The 22250-nt window shown below is 37.1% G+C and overlaps 1 protein-coding gene across 14 annotated transcripts in view; it reads left to right on the plus strand.

Moving 5' to 3' along the window:
- The window catches only part of EMSY (EMSY transcriptional repressor, BRCA2 interacting), a 90926-nt gene that overhangs the window by 60839 nt on the left and 7837 nt on the right, over positions 1-22250 (plus strand). For 6 of the 14 annotated variants that reach the window (XM_059411225.1, XM_059411233.1, XM_059411289.1 and 3 more), the window contains 9 exons: positions 463-599; positions 3020-3193; positions 5300-5498; positions 11459-11623; positions 13337-13492; positions 14627-14668; positions 16774-16973; positions 18846-19409; positions 20395-20895. In XM_059411225.1, coding sequence (XP_059267208.1) covers positions 463-599; positions 3020-3193; positions 5300-5498; positions 11459-11623; positions 13337-13492; positions 14627-14668; positions 16774-16973; positions 18846-19409; positions 20395-20895 — 2138 coding nt within the window. The remainder of the gene's footprint in view (positions 1-462; positions 600-3019; positions 3194-5299; positions 5499-11458; positions 11624-13336; positions 13493-14626; positions 14669-16773; positions 16974-18845; positions 19410-20394; positions 20896-22250) is intronic. The other 8 variants (XM_059411251.1, XM_059411260.1, XM_059411280.1 and 5 more) reach the window with 4 other exon arrangements.

Here is a 22250-nt window from a genome sequence, read left to right on the forward strand (position 1 = left end):
TCATAAATTTTCTATACAGTCTAAAGTTATGTGATTTTGTTAAGTATTTACCTCTTTTTAATGTTCTTTTTTGAAGAGTTTTTGCATCACACTAGTCAAATAAATATAATACTGGATTTGGGGAAACTTTTGTCGTGGAAGGCAGATTTTTATTTGTTCCAATTAACTAGTCAGGGGAGGAATATTGACGGGGAAACTGATAGTGATATTTTAGATTTTGATTTTGGTGTACAGGTTTTCAAATTCCAAAAAGATGATTGCTGTAAAGGTTAATTCTTAATATTCTCTCATTCTGGGCAACTTCTGCTTACTTTTCCAAGCCTTCATTTTCATCCTCATGACAACTTTTGTGTCATCTGAGAATGACATTAATATATGTATTCATTATATACTGCATAAACAGAAATAACCAAATATCACTAGTCCTTAACTCAGGCCTCCTTTTCTCCCCCCTTCTCTAAGGAACGACTACCAAAATCACTACAATCCCAATGACTTCCAAGCCTAATGTGATTGTTGTGCAAAAGACTACAGGAAAAGGAACGACTATTCAAGGCCTCCCAGGCAAAAACGTTGTCACAACATTGCTAAATGCTGGAGTAAGTAAGAGCTTGTACTGCAGACCGAGCAAATCCACTGAGGATTTTAAAGACCAGCTATATAAATATTTGCCTAAGGACTTCAGAACCCCACAATGGCCTGTATGGTTTGATTTACCACTACTGTGATGTAATAACTGTTAAAATACCACCAGCTGATGCCATTTTTCACAGTAATTTCTAAAACATGTTGCTCATAGCTGCATTGCTTATGACCATGATTTAGAAGCTTAGCTTAGTCTAGATGGAGGATTTCACTGGCTTAACTACAGGGAGACCTCTGTTAGAGGACAGTTTTATTCCTGCCTCTGGCCAGTAGACACAAGCCTAGTATTGGCCCACGCTGGGCAAAGTGAAATATTTGGAATGAAGAAAATTAATTGACAGGAATTTACTTTCATAATTAACTGCTTCATTTGTAGTTGTGAAGGCAGTTGTGCAGAAGTTTGGAGTTAGACAAACCTGGGCTTTGTCTCTTAGTATCATAGTTGTTTGACCTTGGCAAATTTACTCAACTTCTGTCATCCTTAATTTCCTCATTTATAAGTTGGGGATGATGATCTTTACCTCTGAGTTTGTTCAGTAACTGGTAGCTGTTTTGAAAATGCTTAGAACAGTGCCTCGTGCGTAGGAAGTTCTGAATAAGTAGTTTTTTTCTTACTGTTGTTATTCTTGGTACTTAACTATTTAGGCTTGGTAATGTCCTGACTTTGCTAGAAAAAAAAAAAAATGCTGTACTTCATTTTAGTAGATTTTGAGTATCTATCTCGAGTAGATCTTGAGTAGGCATCACAATCTTTATAATGTTGGCATTAGATCTTTTCATCATGTGGGAAAACATAGCCTGAGTTTACACGGAAGCCATAAAAGCCTGGATTAGAATTCCTATTTTCAGAACCCTTTTATAGTCTGGTTTACAGTTTCATAGAATTTGATATGTAAGAGGGGATGCCATGTACCCAAAGTCCTGTGGTCATATACAGCAAAGAGTTGTGTATGAATCCTAGCTGCTAGGTATATCTAACAGCAGGAGTTTGACTCAGGAAATACTAGTAAAATAGAGCAGAGCGTAAGACTACACATATGTATATGCATCTGTACTCAACAGCTTGTTTACGTGGGCATGTCTACACACATCAAAAGAGCATCTTCAAATAGCCTGCTAGTTGGTTTTGATAAGCTTTGAATGAGTCATTATACTTGGACAGGGCCCATTAAGCTATTTGATAGGTAGGCATGCCCACTTGCAAACTAATGGCTCTTGGCTTATGAACTAGAGCTCCTTCCAAAGCTGCTGCTGTGAACGGTGTGTTTGTATTAAAATAAGTAATAACAGCAGTGATAAACACTTCATATCTCTCTAAGATAACTATCTCCCTTACAACAAATAGTTAAACTTGTGATTTTTATAATCCTATTTAGCTCTAAATTCAGAGTAATTACCTTCTGCCAGCTCAGCTGGGTACTTTGTTCTTACTGGCTGCTAAATTTAGATGGCCACACCTTCAGATGATGATGACTAAAAGTTAAAAACCAAGAAGGTAAAAATTTTTCTTTTCAGTTTTATGGATTTTAACTTTAAGAATGAATTATTTAGTAAAACCACCATTTTTGAATTTTAACTCAAGTGTTGACTCTATAAATGACAGAAGTTACTTAAGAATAGAGCAGACAAAAGTGAAAAAATGGTGAAAAGTTAATGGGCTTAAGCTCTTTAGTTAATAGACTAAAGTGATATTAATAAAACGTAGGAAATGACCTAAGTTTGTTTTCTGTATTTTCCTGTATGACCTCAGAACATTTGTTAATATCTGATTTCATCTCTTGCCCATGCTTTTTTGCATAGAGATTGCTGTGTGTCCTTATAACTTTGTATTTGGGGAGCTTATTTTATTTGTAGGTATCCATTTAGCTATTGGTATAATGCATAATAATTTCTTATTGTATTAATGTCTATTTTGGCTAAATTAGAAAATAAAGGTAATGTTTATTTTACCCAAAATAAAATTCGGGTAAATTAGAAAATAAAGGGGGAGACTTATAATCCCAACTCTTAGAGATAGCTGTTGTTAACATTTTAGTATATATTCTTACATAATTTCCTGACTATTTTAATGTATGTATTTTATGAATGTGACATGGTAGTAAATATTCTTATGTGAGATAATTTTTAAAATACACTTGTCAAGAAATAAGTTGTGCTTTCTTTGGACCAAAGTTGGGCAGATGACTTTTAGGACTGTCTCAAATATGTCTAGGATTTTTGGTCACCTGAAAACATTGTACTTTGCTTTTTAATTTACAGTCCTCTCCTGATCATCCTGGTAAAACCTTGCTGTGTGATTTTTCAATAAAAGGATTTTTTAGTTTTTGTCATTTAAATACATATAAATCTCATATATTCACTGACTTTAATTTAGGGAGAAAAAACTATTCAGACGGTGCCAACAGGAGCAAAGCCAGCTATTATCACTGCTACAAGACCCATCACCAAAATGATTGTAACTCAACCAAAAGGAATAGGTTCCACAGTTCAACCAGCAGCTAAAATCATCCCGACAAAAATTGTTTATGGGCAGCAAGGGAAAACCCAGGTATGCTATAAGAAATGGTGGCTTTTGGGGCCCCTGGGTGGCTCAGTTGGTTAAAGCCTCTGCCTTTGGCTCAGGTCATGATCCCAGGGTCCTGGGATCGAGCCCCACATCGGGCTCTCTGCTCAGTAGGGAGCCTGCTTCACCCCCATCCCGACGCCTGCCTCTCTGCCTACTTGTGATCTCGGTCTGTCAAATAAATAAATAAAATCTTAAAAAAAAAAAAAAAAAAAGATACAGTGGTTTTTCTTGGCTCTGGCATATTTCAAATTCCTAAAATTCCACGCTAGAAATTTGAATGAGAAGATCAATATAATCTTTTAAAAGATCCGATTGTTAAGTTATGACCAAATGTGCATAATCATCTGTTTTCAAAACCTGTGTTTCTCTCTTCAGTACTTTTTTTTGGGAGGGGGGTATCTAAATATTTGTGCCATGTCATGAGCAAAGTTTGGGGAAATAAACACCCTTGGAATAAAATCTGCTGAACGGATATATTGTTATTTAAGAAGTAGATGCTTGAGGCAGAGTGGTAGTTATTTGGAATCTCTCAGAAACAAGTATTTTTTATAAGCTGGTATGGATTTTGAAAGCACTTTAAATACTTAAAAAATTTGTTTTACTTGAAACCTAAGTGATAGAGTAGCTAGAGATCTGTTCATTTTTCAAGCAATAGAAGAGAAGGCAATTTTTCTGGAAATTTGCCTAGAAAATTGAGGCTAAGGATTTAATCTTATGTTGCTAGACTTCTATTTATTTTATATAGTTCCTACTTTAAATGCTTTATGAGAACAGCAAAGGAAGTAATGTCAACTTTGGTTGAGAAATGTTATCCTAGAATTCTTGTAAAAGGTTTTATTTTACTTTAGTAATTTGCCCTTAGGATCAATTCCCTTAGAATGATAGTGAAATAGTATACACATTTAAACAAACAAGTTTTGTGATTAGAGATAAGTCCAAATTGTCTTTAAGTTTTAACTGGTGGGGCACCTGGGTGGCTCAGTGGGTTAAGCCGCTGCCTTCGGCTCAGGTCATGATCTCAGGGTCCTGGGATCGAGTCCCGCATTGGGCTTTCTGCTCAGCAGGGAGCCTGCTTCCTTCTCTCTCTGCCTGCCTCTCAGTGTACTTGTAATTTCTCTCTGTCAAATAAATAAATAAAATCTTTAAAAAAAAAAAAAAGTTTTAACTGGTAATAATCCTCATTTGCTCCATCATTTGCATCATAGAATAACCCGTGTTTTCATTCTTGAATTCTTGGAAATGGGTGAATTAGTAGTGTCAAAATAGGTTTCGAATCTTACATATTGGAGAAATAAAAACTAAATGTGCTCAGTCAACCATTTTTATTCTAGGCACCCAATTGAAGTCAGCTCCTAGAGTTCAGATTTTGAAGTGGAATGGTTCAGTTTGAAATCTTTCTCCCATTTCACTTATTTTAATGTCTGTGGTTTTGACCTTTGCCAGGAATTGATCTACCACATGTGTCATAATTGCTTCTAATAACAGTTGTCTAAGTCAGTAGTGTTCTGGGGATCTTTCGAAGATGACTTAGATCCCCACCATTTTGTGCAGTTATCTCCATTAGGAATTTCATTTGGTTGTTAATGATAAGAAGCCTGAAGAAAAGTGGCTTATATAAATAAAGTTTTATTTTTATTATGTTAATAATAATGTTTTAATTATTTTATGATGTTAATAAATGTTCAGAGGGAGAAAATTCTAGACTATTCTTGTGGCATTGGGAATCCAGGCTCCTTGTGTCTTTCTCTTCTGCTGTCCATAGTGTATGGCTGTCTTTCTACTATATAGCCCACACAGATTGTAAAATGACTTCTGAGGTCATCATAGGCAAGAAAAAACAGGGGAGAGCCTCTTGTCAAAATTGTGGCTGTTGCAGTCTGGCATGTACCACTTAAAATCTTGTATGTGGCTTGACTCTGATTTGTTCATAGATTGAATTAGTCTTTGATGGACAGTGTTGTGCCCAAAGCATAATAAATATACAGAATGCAGCTTCCCATGTCAGGAAAAATTCTTCATGACTTGAAGTTTGGCATTTTAAATAGTGCTCTAAAATTTAAGCTGGGTGTATTTCTGATTTTCTTCTAGGTTCTAATTAAACCCAAACCAGTGACATTTCAAGCCACAGTTGTTAGTGAACAGACAAGGCAGCTGGTCACAGAAACATTACAGCAAGCATCTAGGGTGGCAGAAGCTGGTAATTCATCTATTCAAGAGGGAAAAGAAGACCCACAGAGTTATACAGATAGTAGTTCCTCTTCTACAGAGTCCTCCCAAAGTTCCCAAGGTAAGATCCATTTTACTTCTGATTTATGTAATTGCTTCTGACATAGTGTCCCAGTTCCAAAATAGTTGAATCTAGGGGTTTCAAACAAACATGTATGGTTTGCTTTGTTGATTCTTTTGATTTTATTTTCCTTTGTTTGATATGTAATCAGTGAGCTGAAGTTTTGTTTTTGATAAGATTTTACCATTCTTTCCTGTGTAGCTTATGTTCATCAAATAATTGGTAAAGTTTAGATGGTGATTTTGGCAGGTAGGTGTTAACCGAACTTGAATAATGCTGTGGTTCTTCTTGTTTCCTTTTGGGTAGTAAGAGAAGTAAGTGGGCAAGAAAGCAAATGTATCTTTTGAATGGTGACTGTTGAACCTTGAGAAAGAATCAGGGTGGCCAGAGGTGGGCCATAACTGAGCTATAAGTAGAGTGACCATATATTGCAGTTTGCAGAGAACAAGTCCTGGTTTATATCTGTTCCAGCATAACTATTAATAGCATTCCTTTTCACTCTCAAAGGTATCCCAATTTACATGATACTGTATGGTTGTCCCAATTATAAGGAAGGAGCTATGAAGCCAGACTCTACAGTAGGGAAGCTCTTTATCCTCATTGTTGTTTTAATTATGTAGTTTGTCTAGGATATCTCTTGAAATAAATTCTTAATCATAAGCTCTGAGACCTACAAATCTAGTACTAATGTCTGTCAGTTACCTTGACTGCACCCTTATTGTCAGATGGTAGGTATATTTATGCCTATGCTTGCTTATATGCTCCAATGCATCTACTAAGCAAAGCTGTTTATCTTCCCTTGATCATTCCTCACTCACTCCATTCCCTCTCCTTACCCCCCTATTATTTTTTCTGGAGTACTTTCTGAACATTTCACTTTTCTAATGCAAATTCTTCATCTTATGCACTTTTCTTATTCTAATGGGAAGTTCAGATTGCTTACAGGGTTCAAATTCCTGATTAGTCCATTAATAGAATTTGACATTTATATATATGTCTTTTATACTATGTATTAAGTATTATGCTAGGCCCTATAAATGTTGAGTAAAATGTAATTCTTGTTAAAATCTAGAATAGGAGATTTAAAAATACATGTACAACTTCAGTATGAGTATAATAAGTTTATTAGTAACAAATAAAAATGCCAAAGACTAAAAATTCACACTCCAGTGAGGAGAGAATAAGAAAGCTTCATGAGGACATAGCATTTGAAGTGGTCTTTGAAAACTCCTTAATTAAAAATAAATAAAACTGTTGATTTTAACAAACAATATGACACTCATTTTAGAGAGTGGATAGTTTTCTTCAGCATATTATCAATGTTAGTAATATTTTCTGGATCAGTTTACTGAGAAGATTCAGTTTATCATTCTGTATTGATTATGAATCAGTCTTTGTACAAGTTACAATGGAGTGATGCCTCTTCTGTTTCATTTGATCTTTATTTCATAATGATTTGCTATTTAAAGATTCCATTCTTTCTTCCACACATCAGCTGTATTTTTCTTTTTTTTTAAGTCTCTGGTTCCTTGAATAATACATGTCATTTTTTTTCCTTGAGAAATATTTTTATAGAGGACAGGTAAAATGTTTAGCTTAAGAGTTGGTCCTAAAAGGGGGGCATGAACAGTAGATGTTTTTATATCCATAATCTCAGGTTATCTTACGAAATTTCAAGTCTTTTCCTAAGGGAGCTGTAAGCCAGTCTTTACTTCCCAAACATGCCATTTCATTAGGCAGTCTTAAGTGTTCATTCTAAGAATGGGACAGAAGTTTGGATATTTTTGGAAGTGATTGAGTGGAAGGTTTTCTGCTTTTCAATCTCTTATTATACATCTGTTTCATCTGTTTTTATTTATTTGTCATGTATCATTACATATTATTTTTAAAATATTCTGTAATACAGAAAAAGTTAACAATTCGGAATACATATATCTAGATTATAAAGCCAGTTTTTATCATCCTTATCCCACTCATATCTTTGTATAGCTCCTTAGTGCATTCTCACAATGACTAATGATCTATATGCTGTGATTTAAAGAGAAAGGGATAGATTTTGCTTAGTCTAAGATCATGCTGGCATTCAAAGTATATGAGGGTTGGGAATATATATATAATATATATATAACCTGTTGGGAATGTAACACTACATAGCAGTTCATTTTTTCCTTTATATTTTATTGTAGTTTTTGCCACTCCCTCACCTTTGGTAACTTCTTCTTTTAATGTAATTTCAAACTTTCAAGAAACTTGCAAGAAGAGTTAAATTAAAAAGAGAGAAATATTAAAGATTTTTTTTTTAAGATTTTATTTATTTAGTTATTTGACAGAGATCACAGACAGGCAGGTAGAGAGAGAGAGAGGAAGGGAAGTAGGCTTCCCGACTGAGCAGAGAGCCCAATGCAGGGCTCAATCCCAGGACCCCGGGATCATGACCTGAGCCAAAGGCAGAGGCTTTAACCCACTGAGCCACTCAGGCACCCCCTAAAGATTTCTTTATTTAAATTTTGTTTGTTTCCAGTAGGTTTAAGGTGGATTAGGTAGAATATAAGATTATGTGAAGTGAAATGGAAGGGAGCAAGGAGAGAAAACCAAGGGTAGGGATTTAAGATGGAACAAGGTATGAGGCAGATACAGAAATGCATTGTATAAAGACATTGCTTTAAGGAGGCCACAAATTGGTTTCTAGGATGATTTTTCCAGAAGCTTTATGATCTTGGTAGATCATGGTGAGGGTGGGTTATCCAGGTTAAGCAAATCCAGGTTAAGCAAAACATACTTATTGCAAAATTTTCCAGAGCTATTATGTGTTAATATATATTGTGAAAGATGAATAGAAGAGTATATAATGTAAACTGCTCCCCAACTTTTTTGACCTTAGAACCCTTCTTTTACAGAACATCTTTAGGAACTAATGTTCTCTGAAACATTTTGAGTGATGCTGTCTAGGCAGTTTAATACAACGAAGGACTAGGGCTTTGTGACAGTACTTCAGTGGAAAAATACTTATTACATCATAGAAGGGACATAGACATCTTGGGTTTAGTGTTGTGTTTTTGTTTGTTTGTTTGCTTGTTCATTTGTTTTTTGTCAGAGAGAGAGAGCACAAGCAAGCAGAGTGGCAGGTAGAGGCAGAGACAGAAGCAGGCTCCTGCTAAGCAAGGAACCCAATGTGGGAACATCCCAGGACCCTGGGATCATGACCTGAGCTGAAGGCAACCGCTTAACCAACTTTGCCACCCAGGCATCCCCTGGGTTTAGTTTAGAAGGGGTGTTTTAGATGAGTAAGGCATCTGGGAATCATTTTATTTGAGAAAGTGTTGTTGGAAACAGGACATTTATTATGGAGAAGAGAAGATGAGGATTGGTTTGGGCACACTGGGAGCTGTCAGTTTTCTTGACTGTGACATGCAAGAGGGAAAAGAGTTGGCCTTTGTGACTACATGGGTGGAAACTAGAACCATTGGGTAGAAGTCACAGGAAACCCTGCCCATTTAAGAAAATTTTCTAATTGTCATAACTGCAGAAATGGGAGGAAGCTATCTTAGGAAGTAGTGAGCTCTCTGGTGTTGCAGTTCCTGGATTGGGATACTGTGAAGATTTTTGTATAGGATTGCTGATAGCGTGAAATGTACTTTTAGATCCTGCTAGCTGAGAGGTCTGAACTTTTCCATGAAAATGTGATATGGGCCTTATATGGTAAAGTTACAGGAGACATTCTTTCATAGAGATGCCTGATCTGTCCTTGCATATAACAGTACAGTGTGTATTTCTGGTACCTAACATGTAATAGACATCCAGTAAATATTTGCTAAGTGACCTGGGGGGAAAGATACCTGAGGGTTAGCAGACAATCATTCTCAAGACAGGGGAAGTCTATGATGCTGCTGTGAGATCATGTTCTTGATGTCTCTGTCATTGCATTCTGACCTCATTCGCAGACCTAATAGGCAATAGATTTATCTAGTCTAAGGATAAAAGCCAAAGTAAAGAGGAAAATCACTTAAGGATTGGTTTCTACATTGAGAAACTTTGTCACAGCTCTTGGGGTTGCCGCAGTGATACTGTGCAATGATCAGCTACTTTTTGAGTATGGGCGGAAAGAGTGAAGAATCTCTAACTCCTACAGGATAATGTTATTTGGGGTGATAGGTACTCCCTTGCAGAGATTTGTTTTCTTTTTTTAGTCTCTTTCTACCTTATCTCTCTGCAAATGTTATCCTTGCTTTATTCTGGATATTTAATGAATATACAGAATTGAGTTGCAAACATTCTTTGCCATGGGTCCTCTCACCTACCCAAATGGGTGCTTACATCATTGTGAGAATTTCGTAAATGTGAGAACTTGGTTTTATAAAAAGAATTATTTCCTAATAAAATTACTTTTCTTAAGGGTAAGTTCTATTTGTCTACTTAAAACGAGTAAGGGGAAACTGTAGTATGCATCACATGACATTTGGTATTGAAGGATAGTGTCCCATAGCTATCTAGAATTTGGGGAGAAGTTTAATGGAAATTATACACCCCTCGTGTGTCGTATATTCTGCCTGGTATTTGGGTAACTGGTGATGCAGTTTGTTAATGGTAATTAAAAATTCCATGTCTATTATATATTGATTTTTCTTTGGGAAGGCTGTTTTTTAGTTTGTTTTGTTTTTTAAGAGTCATTTCACCTCCCCAACCTTTTTCGTCAACTTTGTGGTGTTCAAAAATAAAAGGTTCGAAGAAGGTGAACTTACATTGAATTTATTCTTTTTCTTTTTTTTGGAGGGGGGCTACATTAATTCTTTTCATTCTTCTACAATGCTTTCACTGACTAATCCAAATCAAAGCAGTCTTTTTCTTTCCATGTATTTGTCTTGTTTGCCCTAGTCATTTGATTTTACCCAAGAATACAAAGCTATATGTGTATTTATTTTATTCTCCTCCATTGTAATTTAAACTTGGGAATGGGATCCAAAATAATTTTTGTCCTCTGTGGAATCCTGACAAAGGAGCAATAGTCTAGTCCAACCTGCTTATTCTGTAGGTGGAAAACTCAGTAATTTTTTGCTTGTTTTAATGCGCATTTAGTATTCACATGCCTACTTTCATTGTATAAATATAATAAACCTTGGAGTTAGGGCTCTAATTTATTTTGAAACTGACTAAGAGTCTCAGAATCAAGAACTTTTAGGAAACAACAACAATAACATTTCTACTGTCCTTCGTAGTTTATGGAGCTCTTTTACATGTATTATTTCATTATATCCTCAGAATTCCTGTGAGGCAGAGAGGTAATTTTATCATTGTCATTTTAGAAATAATGGCACTAAAACCTAAAGGCTCAACTTGTGAAGAATTGCTACAGCTGGGGCTGTAACCTAAGACATTGAACTCCAGATGTTATATGTGTCCTATTAAATCATCCTGTTCCTAGATCATTTATCCATTCTTATTGTTGGTGGACAGGATTTCTTTCCAGCAATTCAGCCATCCAGTAAGTGTTGACTGGATGCTCAGGTTGTAATACAGAACACATTTTCAGGTGTACTGGGGAAAATAAGACTCCTACAGTATTTTGCTCTTATTATACACAAACATGCCTCTACTTACACAAATGCACACCTATATATTATAGCAATTATAACATTAAATTGTAATTTGTCTTTTTACATGTCTGTCTCTCCAGCCAGATTATGTGCTTCTTGAGCATCCTCTGATTATCCTGTAAGCTCCTTTATATCCTCAGTGCCAATATAGACTCCTGCTTATAGGTGCCTAGTTTGTTGAATCAGTGTATAGGAGTGAATGAGTGAGTGAATACAGACATGAAAGATATTATGCCCTCTGGGGGCTTACAGTCTTCTTGGGGAGATAAAGCATGAAGTTTACAGTAAATACAAAGATTTTGTTTTTTTTTTTTTTTTTAAGAGAAACTTTGTTTATAGGGTTTTTTTTTTTTAACTAATATAAAACAGATTCCCAGCCTGTAGTTCATGTAATTGCTTCCCGGCGTCAGGATTGGTCAGAACATGAGATTGCAATGGAGACTAGTCCCACCATAATTTATCAGGATGTATCCAGTGAATCACAATCAGCTACTTCAACAATCAAAGCTCTATTAGAACTCCAACAGACAACAGGTATGAATTCACATGCTCGATTGAATGAAGCATGTTTTCTCTAGAGATGGGTTGTGCTAAAATACTACCACTGTTATATTTTCTTTGTTATTATTTGAGCACATTTCCCCCCTCTGGACTGGTCTATAGTCATTGCTGCAATCTGTTTGCTTGTCAGTTCAGTAAGAGTACTTAATTCAGTTCAGTAAGAATACTGCCCAGGAATACTGAAGGATAGGCTAGTCAGGGAGAAAAAAAGGGCAGAACTCTTTCATTTCTGTCTCCTGCTTAAAAGGGCAGTCCTTGTAGCCTCTTGTCACCAGAAGTCAGTAGTTTCTATCATTTCTTAGCACAAGGGTAGATTCAGTATAGCTACTAGTTCTATGTAAGAATAATAGTAGGAAGCAGATTGAAGAGCCCCTGCCATTCTCCTCGATACGGGTTGGGCAGTTTTGTGGACATAAAACACCATTAATAGCCCTTGCTAGCATTCTAATTGGTTTTATCTTTCTAGTTCATTGTATAATTTAACCACTTGAGCTTCCATGCAAATCCATCCTTATTTAACAAGATCCTATCAGTATTTCTGGTTATTTAAATATCTTCAATAAACTCCAGGCAAAACCTCTATCAGTTATACTGACTTACCTGTTACAGTAAGTCAAAGATTATTAGGTTACTAAAGGGACCTTAGCAATGATCTCATCCAACCTTCATTTTATGCGTAAATAAACTGAGATCCAAACATGTTACCTAGTAGGCTAGTGGCAGAGCGAGACTCCATGTCTTTTGATTCCTAATTCAGTATCTACTCTACTTTTGGGGTGACTGTGATATTATTTTGGTTTTGTTTTGCTTTCTTTGTTTAAATGATTAGCTTGATTTTGTCACATTAAACTTCATGGGAATGATCTGAATGATCATTCAGTGGACTTAGTTACTGGTAACTATTTGCCATAACACCCACTTTACACTAGCCAAAGAATACTAGCATTTAGTATCTTTGTTTAATCTTTCTATTGGTGTTATTTTTGGCCTTAGGTACTTCTTCAGCTTCTTGTCTTTGACATACTCAGCCATTTGCATTAATGTCTTGTAAGGGTAGAAACCGAATGAGTAGATTTTATAGAAAAAGTGTTAAGATAGAAAGTAAATTTATTCATGGAACCCATTCTTGTTTCCAGGCCATTCCATAAAACATTTTTGTAGGAACAGAGAAACACTGAAAATTTTTATTCTTTAAGAGTCATTGAAGACTTAGTAAATTTCTTTGAAGATTATCATGAATTTTTAATAGATCAGATTAAACCGGTCATTGTATTGTGCTATTCTGGGTAGGTCTGCCCTAGAGCAAATCATGGTGTATACTGCTTATTCATCCTTTGTTTTCAGGTTGGTGAACTCAAGAAAACCAGGGACTACCTTGAAGAAGGGTAAAGGAAATGTTCTAAGAGGACTGTGTATAAGAGAAACAGATTATTTGGCCTAGTCATAGTAGGGGGGAATTTTAGTCTGAATGCATATGAGTTCTTGCCAGGCTGCTGGGTATGGCTGTACAAGTTGTGCATTCTACAACCATACATAGCAGTCTGCTTTTTTTCTTTTCAATTCACTATTTCCTTAGTCACTGCCAGTATAGCACCCCAGAGGTCTGGTTCATATTCCCATGGACAACTCTGGTTTTGATACTTGTTTGTAATAAAAGTTAACTTTTCCCCTGACTTTTTTATGCAGTAAAGGAAAAATTGGAATCTAAACCAAGACAACCCACTATTGACTTGAGTCAGATGGCAGTGCCTATTCAGATGACCCAGGAAAAGAGACATTCTCCTGAGAGTCCATCCATTGCTGTGGTAGAGTCAGAACTAGTTGCTGAATACATCACTACTGGTAGGTGTCCTTGTAAAAAGTAGTATTAAGGTAGGAGAGCTACCTTTCTGGATTTATGGGATGGTTGTTTGGGGGAGAATATAGTTTTTATATTTCTGGATCTTTTCCAATTTGGTCTGAGAGTACATTCACATTGTCCTTGGGACTTACTCTATCATTAATGACAAGGGGGAAAAAAGCAATTGGTTGTTGCAAACTGCAAATAATAAAGAATTGAAGGTGGCCGTAAATGAAATCTGTGGTTATAAGGTGACAGCTGTAAAGAGGATAAAATACCTTTTATATAAGGATAGATATTCTGATGCATCTGAATTTTCTAGTTTGGGGTGAGGGGATGTGGGTCAAGGGAGAAAGAAGGTATAAAACCCAATGCTTTTTTAGCATAAAGAAAAAAATGGAGACCTTGAAATCCATGTAAATACTTAGGAGTTCTGGTGGAAAGCAAATTAGGTATTTCTTTAAAATGTGCTCTGGCCATAAAACACTAATGAGATTTTTAGATGGCATAGATAGAAAAGTGGAGCAGGAAGGATCATAGATTCTTTCTCTCATATTCTGGTGAGACCATTCCTAGAATACTGCTTTCTGGTTTGGACACTTCATTACATAGAGATTTGAAATAGTTCAGAGGATAGTAATGTGAATAATTAGGGGTTGGGAGAAATGACTTATGAAGCAGTATGTCAAGAACACCTGTCTTAAGTTTTCTTAAGCAGTGATCAAAGGAGAATGTAAAGTTAAAAATATTTAAAGGATGTCAAAAATACTAAAGTGGAAAAGGAATTCTTTGGTATCATTTTTAAGAGATATTTTTAAAGATTAATGGGTTATGGTGAGTGCTCTGATTTGTGTAAGTCTGATGAATCACAGACCTGTACCCCTGAAACAAATAATACATTATACGTTAATTTTTTAAAAAAGATTAATGAGTTAAAATTGCCAGAAGGGAGAATCCAGTTAAAGACTATGGAAAGCCATCTAGCATCTTTCTTTAGAGATATTTAGCAGAAAGCTAAATAAAGTAGAGGGCAGTATGTTGGGAATATGAGTATTAACCTCTGGGTATAGACTAGATTATCAGATGGTAAATGGAGGAAAAGACCTATGATTTCTTCCCTTACTTATCCTTTTCAGAACGCACTGATGAGGGGACAGAGGTTGCTTTTCCCCTTCTAGGTAAGTGGTGTGCATCCATTTGTAGTATAACTGAAGGTAAAAGATTATTGTTTGGGGGGGAACCACTTAAATGGATGCGCTCTACTCTGATCTGGTAGAGGAAAGGTAAGCTCCACTCAGTAAAAAGGAGACTTTCTTTTTGCAGGATAGTGAGATTCTTTCTCAGAAATGAGCAGTTTGACATTGAAAAAAATAAGAGCTATTTAAAGAAATAAGTGACTGTTTTATGCTGTTGATATGGCCCAGTTAAGGTCACTTTCAGCTGTTTTCCATATGTTCACTCTCTGACTTCCTTCCATAATATCCTCCCCATCGTATCCTCAGCCACAGTAAGCATTTTCTTTGACTTCAGATCCAGGTTCCTGGCCCTGATGTCTTGTATTATCCTATAATAGGCATTAGTTTTCTCTGACTTTCCTGCACACTGGGGAATTACTATGAAGGGGTTTATAGATCTTGAATGAGGATTATTCTTAAATGATTTTAGTTGATCTTCTATTAAATCCATTTCCTTTCTTAATAAAAAATTTAATGTTATAATCATGAAGATTATTATGGGCAGCAGAAATGTTCCATATTAATCTGATAATTTCATAAGAGATTATTATATTTCAGATGTCACTCATTTCTGATGATGCTTCTGTCAGTTAAAAAACTTAATTTGTTTAATTTTAATACTAGTATGATTTATTTTTTCTCCTTAGTCACATTATAAATGATTTCAGTAGTAGTTCTAATATCACTTTTTTTCAGTTTGAGTTATTTGAGCATTAGAATCGTGGGTTATTCAGAGAATTTTGATATTCTCAAAATCCTTACCTAATCTTACAGATTTGTTTTACTCTGTTCTTGATTCAAAAAGTTCATTTCCCAATAACCATAAGCATTTTTTTTTTTTTAAGATTTTATTTATTTATTTGACAGAGAGACATCACAGGTAGGTAGAGAGGCTGGTGCAGAGAGAGAGAGAGAGAGGGAAGCAGGCTCCCTGCCGAGCAGAGAGCCCGATGCGGGACTCAATCCCAGGACCCTGAGATCATGACCCGAGCCGAAGGCAGCGGCTTAACCCACTGAGCCACCCAGAAGCCCCTAACCATAAGCATTTTTAAGGCTTTGTAGATAGAAGTGGTGGATGTTTTACTGTTTAAAAAGTTGAAGTTGAAACTGGTAAGAGATAGTTTGGCATCAGTGTAGACCTTGTTTTACATCTGTTACATGGATATAAATGCCTACCTTATTCCTTTGGACTTATGTAGTGAGAGAATAAGAAATGGAGTTGTTTTCCTGTTACACTGTATTCTCACCCATTTATGTCAGATGAACAAAATTTGTGATTTTTTCTATTCCTATGTTTACTTTTAAGACTTAACGATTTAAGGACCATTTTCAATCTGTTACTTCATTTGATCCTCTTCTAGGTAGAAAAAAAATTTTTATTTTCCTATTTAAAAAAAACAAAAATAAAACCTGTAAGTTTAGAGACTAATAGAATTTAATGACCTGTTCAAATTCACATAGCTGGGGTTGATGGCAGAGTGGGACAGAATCCAGGTGTGACTCTTGGTCCAGTTCTTTTTGCAGTATCATCTTGACCTCTTACATCCTTAGGAACTATAAGGCTGCAAGGCAGTGTCACTTCATGTAAAAGACTGAATGCTTCTGGGTTTTATATTGCATTAGGAACTGAGACCAATAAATTAAAGTGTTATCTTAGTAAATTTAGTATTATCTTCATATCCTTAAAGACAATAGCCTGGATTTGATTGCAGAAATTTATTGTTGTTTTGTTACCTTAAAGGGGTGAAGGTTGTTGGAGAAATTAAGTACAGCTCACAAGAGGCTGTAACTTTACGGGGTTTGTTCCTCCTTTGTGATAATAGTTTTCACGGTGCTTCCGCATTTCTCATCTCATCCTTATAATGGCTCTGTTATTCCCATTTTACAGATGAGAACACAGAGTCTCAGAGAAGATAAGTGACTTTCTCAGAGTCACACATCTCATAGATGGGCAGACTCTGGTCTTCTGCCTCCTAGTTCACAGTACCACACATTCTCTCTGTGATGCAATCTCACAGACATTTGTTTAAAATGACTACTGGTTACAGATGCTGTGGTGATTTCTGGAGAAATATCATCACCTCCTCTATTTTCAGTCAGCCATCGCTCCCAGCCCCAACAGCCCTCCCAGCCCCAGCGGACCCTGCTCCAGCATGTGGCTCAATCACAGACTGCAACACAGACTTCAGTGGTGGTGAAGTCCATCCCGGCATCTTCCCCTGGAGCAATCACCCACATTATGCAGCAGGTTGTATCTCTTCTTTCTCTTCTTACCTTCTGTTACTGCCTCCTTCCTGAAATAAGGTTCAGTTTCATTGATTATAGGAGAAGAAATAACTGAATTGAAGAGCAGTTCTTTCCTCTGTGAGGACTGAGTAGAGAAAATGAATTGAGAGTCTTAAAACACTGGAAAGTAATTAAGAAACAGTATTCATGCATCTTCTGTAAAATTGGAACATTTGAAAAGGGTGGGATTATCTAGATGAATCTGTGACTTCAGAATTGGTCACTCTGTATACATTGTTACGAAAGCATTTATCACTGAGGTGAGATTTTTAAATGAAATAGAAGTTAGCTTGTTTAGCTGTTTGTTGCTAGGTGTTTTGGTTTTAAAATGAATTCTCATAGGAAACATTATTTATAAGTACATATAAATATCTCACTTCTTTTACTATATGTGACCAATTGAGGAAGAGACTTAATGGGGGAGGAGAATGAGTTAATACAAAACAGGAAATCTGGTATCAAGGATAACAGGGAAAAAGAATATGTTGATAAGCTGATTTTGTGTCAGATACTGTGCTTTGAGCTTTAAAATACATTAATTTGTTTAATTCCCACTCTGATCCTGCAAGGTAGGTGTATTATCCCTCTTACAAATGAGGAAACTCATGCTTACAGAAGTTAAGTAACTTATTCTGGGTGGCAGAGCCAGGGTTTAAACCCAAAGCATCCTGCCTCTATACAAAGTGATATCATAGATGCCAGATTTAAGTGTGACTTCTGATTAGTTGTCACATAAAGCACCATCATTTGACTGGTAGCAGTTGATCCTAATTGTAAGCAAACTAACCTGAATGACAATAAATTGTTGCATTAAAAACCTGTATGTGTAAGGTCATTATGAGATAGAGGAAGGTTTCAAATGAATCTCAAAGTTTTTAAAGTTTAGAATAAAGGAATAGCATGACAAAGAAGCAGGAAGAATAGGGTTGGGGTGAATGTTGTGTCACTGAGGAAAGCCAGGTGGCCAGAGGTTTAGCTGAGTATCCGATCTCAGCCTGGTTGCTGGCAGGTTCTGACATTGAGCTTTCTCAAGACCCCCAGAGAGGTCAAACAGGCTGGCCCTAACTATGTCCCTCAAGATCAATGCTTCCTCCCATCACTGTTATAACTGACACAGAACAATCTCTCTTTCCACGGACAGGAGTGCTCTCCATCCCCTCCCGGGTCTCCTCCCCACCTGGCAGCCCAGTCTCTGGGAAACTGTTGCCCAATGGACCCAGATGACCAAAGTGGGGAGGATGACTAGTGCAGAGGGTTATTCACCAGGCCTTGGTGAAGCCTGAGGACCCATTTCCACTCTGAGCAGAGAGGTCCTCTTTGGGGACCCGGATGGGCATGTCCCTCAGACAGTGACTCTTCCCTTCTGGACAGGGTTGGACATACACACGGCCAACGTGGGCTTCTCTGAACCTTGGCTTTTTTCTGGACACCTCATTCCTGGGTTGCTGCATTCTTTTCTTGCTTGGGTCAGTATCTCTGATGACCAGGCAAGAGAGCTGTGTCCTGAGCCAGAGAACCTCTCCTTTTCTGTGTTGGGCTGTGCTTGCAGGGCAACCTTACTCCTCCTACCTATACATTCTGGGCTCTCAAGGACTTCTCTTAAAGAAGTGAGTAGATCAGTTTTTGCAGTCCTTAATGTCTAAGAGTTGAAATTACAAGAGTCTCAATCTAAAGACCCCCCTTTAGGTTTAGAAAACTTGAGTTTCTTGGTCTTTTTAGGGCCTTCTGAAAATTTTTGAATGAATCTCATAACCAAGTCTCTTCAGTTTGAGGAAAATGTAGCAATGTAGGTGGTTTTCTTATTTCATTCTTACTTTGTGCCTTTTTTACTTAGGCATTAAGCAGTCACACTGCTTTTACCAAACACAGCGAGGAACTTGGAACTGAGGAGGGCGAGGTTGAAGAGATGGACACTTTAGACCCTCAGACAGGTCTGTTTTACCGATCTGCTCTGACTCAGTCGCAGTCAGCTAAGCAGCAGAAACTTAGCCAGCCCCAGCTGGAACAGACTCAGCTGCAAGTGAAAACTCTGCAGTGCTTCCAGACTAAACAGAAGCAGACCATCCACCTGCAGGCAGACCAGCTCCAGCACAAACTCCCGCAAATGCCCCAGCTTTCCATCAGGCACCAAAAGCTCACCCCTCTCCAGCAAGAACAAGCACAGCCCAAGCCAGATGTACAGCACACACAGCATCCCATGGTGGCCAAAGACAGGCAGCTTCCTACCTTAATGGCACAGCCCCCGCAGACTGTAGTACAGGTGCTCGCAGTGAAAACCACGCAGCAGCTCCCTAAACTGCAGCAGGCTCCGAACCAACCAAAAATCTACGTGCAACCCCAAACCCCCCAGAGCCAAATGCCGCTCCCAGCTGCATCAGAGAAACAGCCGGCAAGCCAGGTAACGGAATATTGGTAGCATGCAAAGCTAAACTTCTCTGTTCACGGAAAAAATAAGAACATCATGACCCTGTCGTGATTAGCAGTGCTTTCTCCTGGCAAGAGGAAACTCAAAAGCCTCATTTATGCTGGTATTACTTTACCCCATCAGAAGGTTGATATTAGGGAAGAAATGTATGCATTAATAATAGGAAGAAAAAAAAAAAGCATAGCATGCAGAACTTGATTTTCCAGACAGTTAATGAAATCACTTCAGCATTGGTCAGCAGTGCATGGAAGCAAGATCCCTAAATTATTTGTATTTTTTAGGTATAAAATATTTTTTTTTCCTTGCCTGTAAACTCTTATATCTGTGGCAGTAATGCTAAGTAAACTACAGTCTTTTAAGAAGCTTCATTGAACATCTTCCTTTGTAGTTTACATCATTATCATCTAGTTAATAAATTTACCTTCTAGCTTTATCTTCTAGATTATAGAGGAATTATCTGGATAATCAAAAGAAAAATTCTATTAAGGAAAACCAGTGGCTTTAGAGCGATGTATATGTGTGTATGTGTGTATTATAAATACGTATATAGAGAATATATTTGTATAGGTGTATTTTGAAGCAAAAAATTGAAAATCCTACTTTTTATTTTTAAAAACTGAAGAAAATGCAAATAATTTGAGAACGGGTTGAAGGTATACCTTCCTTTGGGATATAAATCCCAAAGGAAAACAAGGCTGCTGTGACTTTTTTTTTTCCTTCATTGCTGTGAACCTTGGCTGGCTAGACAAAGGTTCTTTTTACCCCTCCTCATTCCCTAGGTTTCTTAAAAATAACCACATACTTTCCCATCCAGCCCTCTTTTAAAACACCAAGCTTCATTCAGAATGTCTTCCTAGTATACCGCACGAATGTTTCTTTTGCCATATTATCTGGGGTGTTGGATAGGTTTTCTCAAAGAGATGTAGCTGTAACACACACAACCCCAATTTGTTTTCAGGTGGAGCAGCCAATTATAACCCAAGGATCCTCTGTTACAAAGATAACTTTTGAGGGGCGCCAGCCTCCCACAGTTACAAAGATAACTGGTGGCAGTTCTGTGCCTAAGCTGACATCACCAGTTACAAGCATATCTCCCATTCAGGCCTCTGAGAAGACAGCAGTGTCAGACATTTTGAAAATGTCTTTGATGGAAGCTCAGATTGATACAAATGTAGAGCATATGGTAGTGGATCCCCCAAAGAAGGTTCTTGCCACTGGTATGCTCACTGGTGAAGCAGGATCATTACCATCCACCCATGTGGTGGTGGCAGGGATGGCGAATTCCACTCCCCAGCAACAGAAATGTAGAGAGTCCTGTTCAAGTCCATCTGCTGTTGGCCCTCCCTTAACGACAAGGAAAATCGATGCACCAGGAGTGCCTACGACAGGCCAGTTCATGCGTATTCAGAATGTAGGCCAAAAGAAAGCTGAAGAGAGCCCAGCAGAAATTATCATCCAGGTAAGAATTGGAAGGAACATGAGAAGTATTGGGCATCTTGGGGGTTGTGGGTTTGCTGTGATTGGGGCTATCACAGGAAGAGTCATGCCAAGATGGCAAAAGATATAGCAATTATTTTTGAGATGGCATTTGAAAAATTGGGGTTTAATACCTATTATAAATATACAAATTTTTATTTTCTGAAAGAGAATTCTAGAAAATTGGTGGATGTTATCACACCCCCTCTTAGAGGTAGTCAAGGGCCCTGAGCCCATATGTCAGCTTGACAGTCTTGACAGTCTTGTCTTATATCTTGTAGATATAAGACATGCTTGCCAGGGTTAACTCAGTAAGTCAACCCAGAAAATCAGCAACTTGATGGGGTCAGTCTCCCTGGTCTTTGCTCAAAAACTCCTGGGATATAACTGGATTGCACTTTTATTTCAAGTCAATTTCAGGGACCCTTTCCTTGGAAATACACAGCTCTTTATCTTGATCTAAGTTTATGGTTTTTAGGACAGTTAAACCTTAATTAACTGCAATGTCTGCAGAAACATGTTGTAAGAAAATGTTTCTACATAATTTAATTTGGGATTAACCATAAAGCTTTGCTTTTTATTTCAATCATTGTTGAAAAATCTTGTTATGTTTACTGTCCTGCCTTGGTAAGTACAGGCAAGTGAACATAATGAATTATTCATTGGCAGTAGATCTTCTGTGCTTCACATTCCCTTCATTTTGAAACTCATCTGTCATCATGCATAATAGATCAAGACTAAAGAATTACTGAGTCCAGACTAGCCTTTAGAAGTTGTGTTTTACTTCCCTTTCTCCTTGCAGGGTTTCAGATTGTTTTCTTGTCACTTTTCATTTTTTTGGCTACATTTGGCTTGGAAGGTTATCAGCACAGCACATTTTATTTAATGGAGAATTTGGATTCATTGCAATGTGGATAATCTAGGATTTACCATACATTCATTGTTGTGTGACTTGAAAGTTTCTATGGTAAACTTTCCCTTTTCCATGATGCCAGGCTATAAGAGAATACAAATTGACCAATATTATATTTATTAATATAAATAAATATGGGGAAAATGCTTAAAGGCAAATAGAACTGGACATTGAATTATTAAATGATTTCTTCCTCTATAAAAACAGTTGTTAGCGTATTAAGTCATTCTTGACAGGGGGAGTCATTGGTGTGTTGCTCCCCCCACCCCACCCCCTGAAAATGTGGGAAAAGACTTCAAGTTTCTAGCTTTGCCACTCATTGTGTGACTTTAGGCAGGGCTCTTTTACCCCACTCTGTGTTAGTTTCCTCATCAGTAAAAATGGAAATAAGGAGTGCCTATTTTACATGATAAATGGGAAGATTG

This window comes from Mustela nigripes, chromosome 1 (genome assembly GCF_022355385.1).
Source record: "Mustela nigripes isolate SB6536 chromosome 1, MUSNIG.SB6536, whole genome shotgun sequence".
NCBI lineage: Eukaryota > Metazoa > Chordata > Mammalia > Carnivora > Mustelidae > Mustela > Mustela nigripes.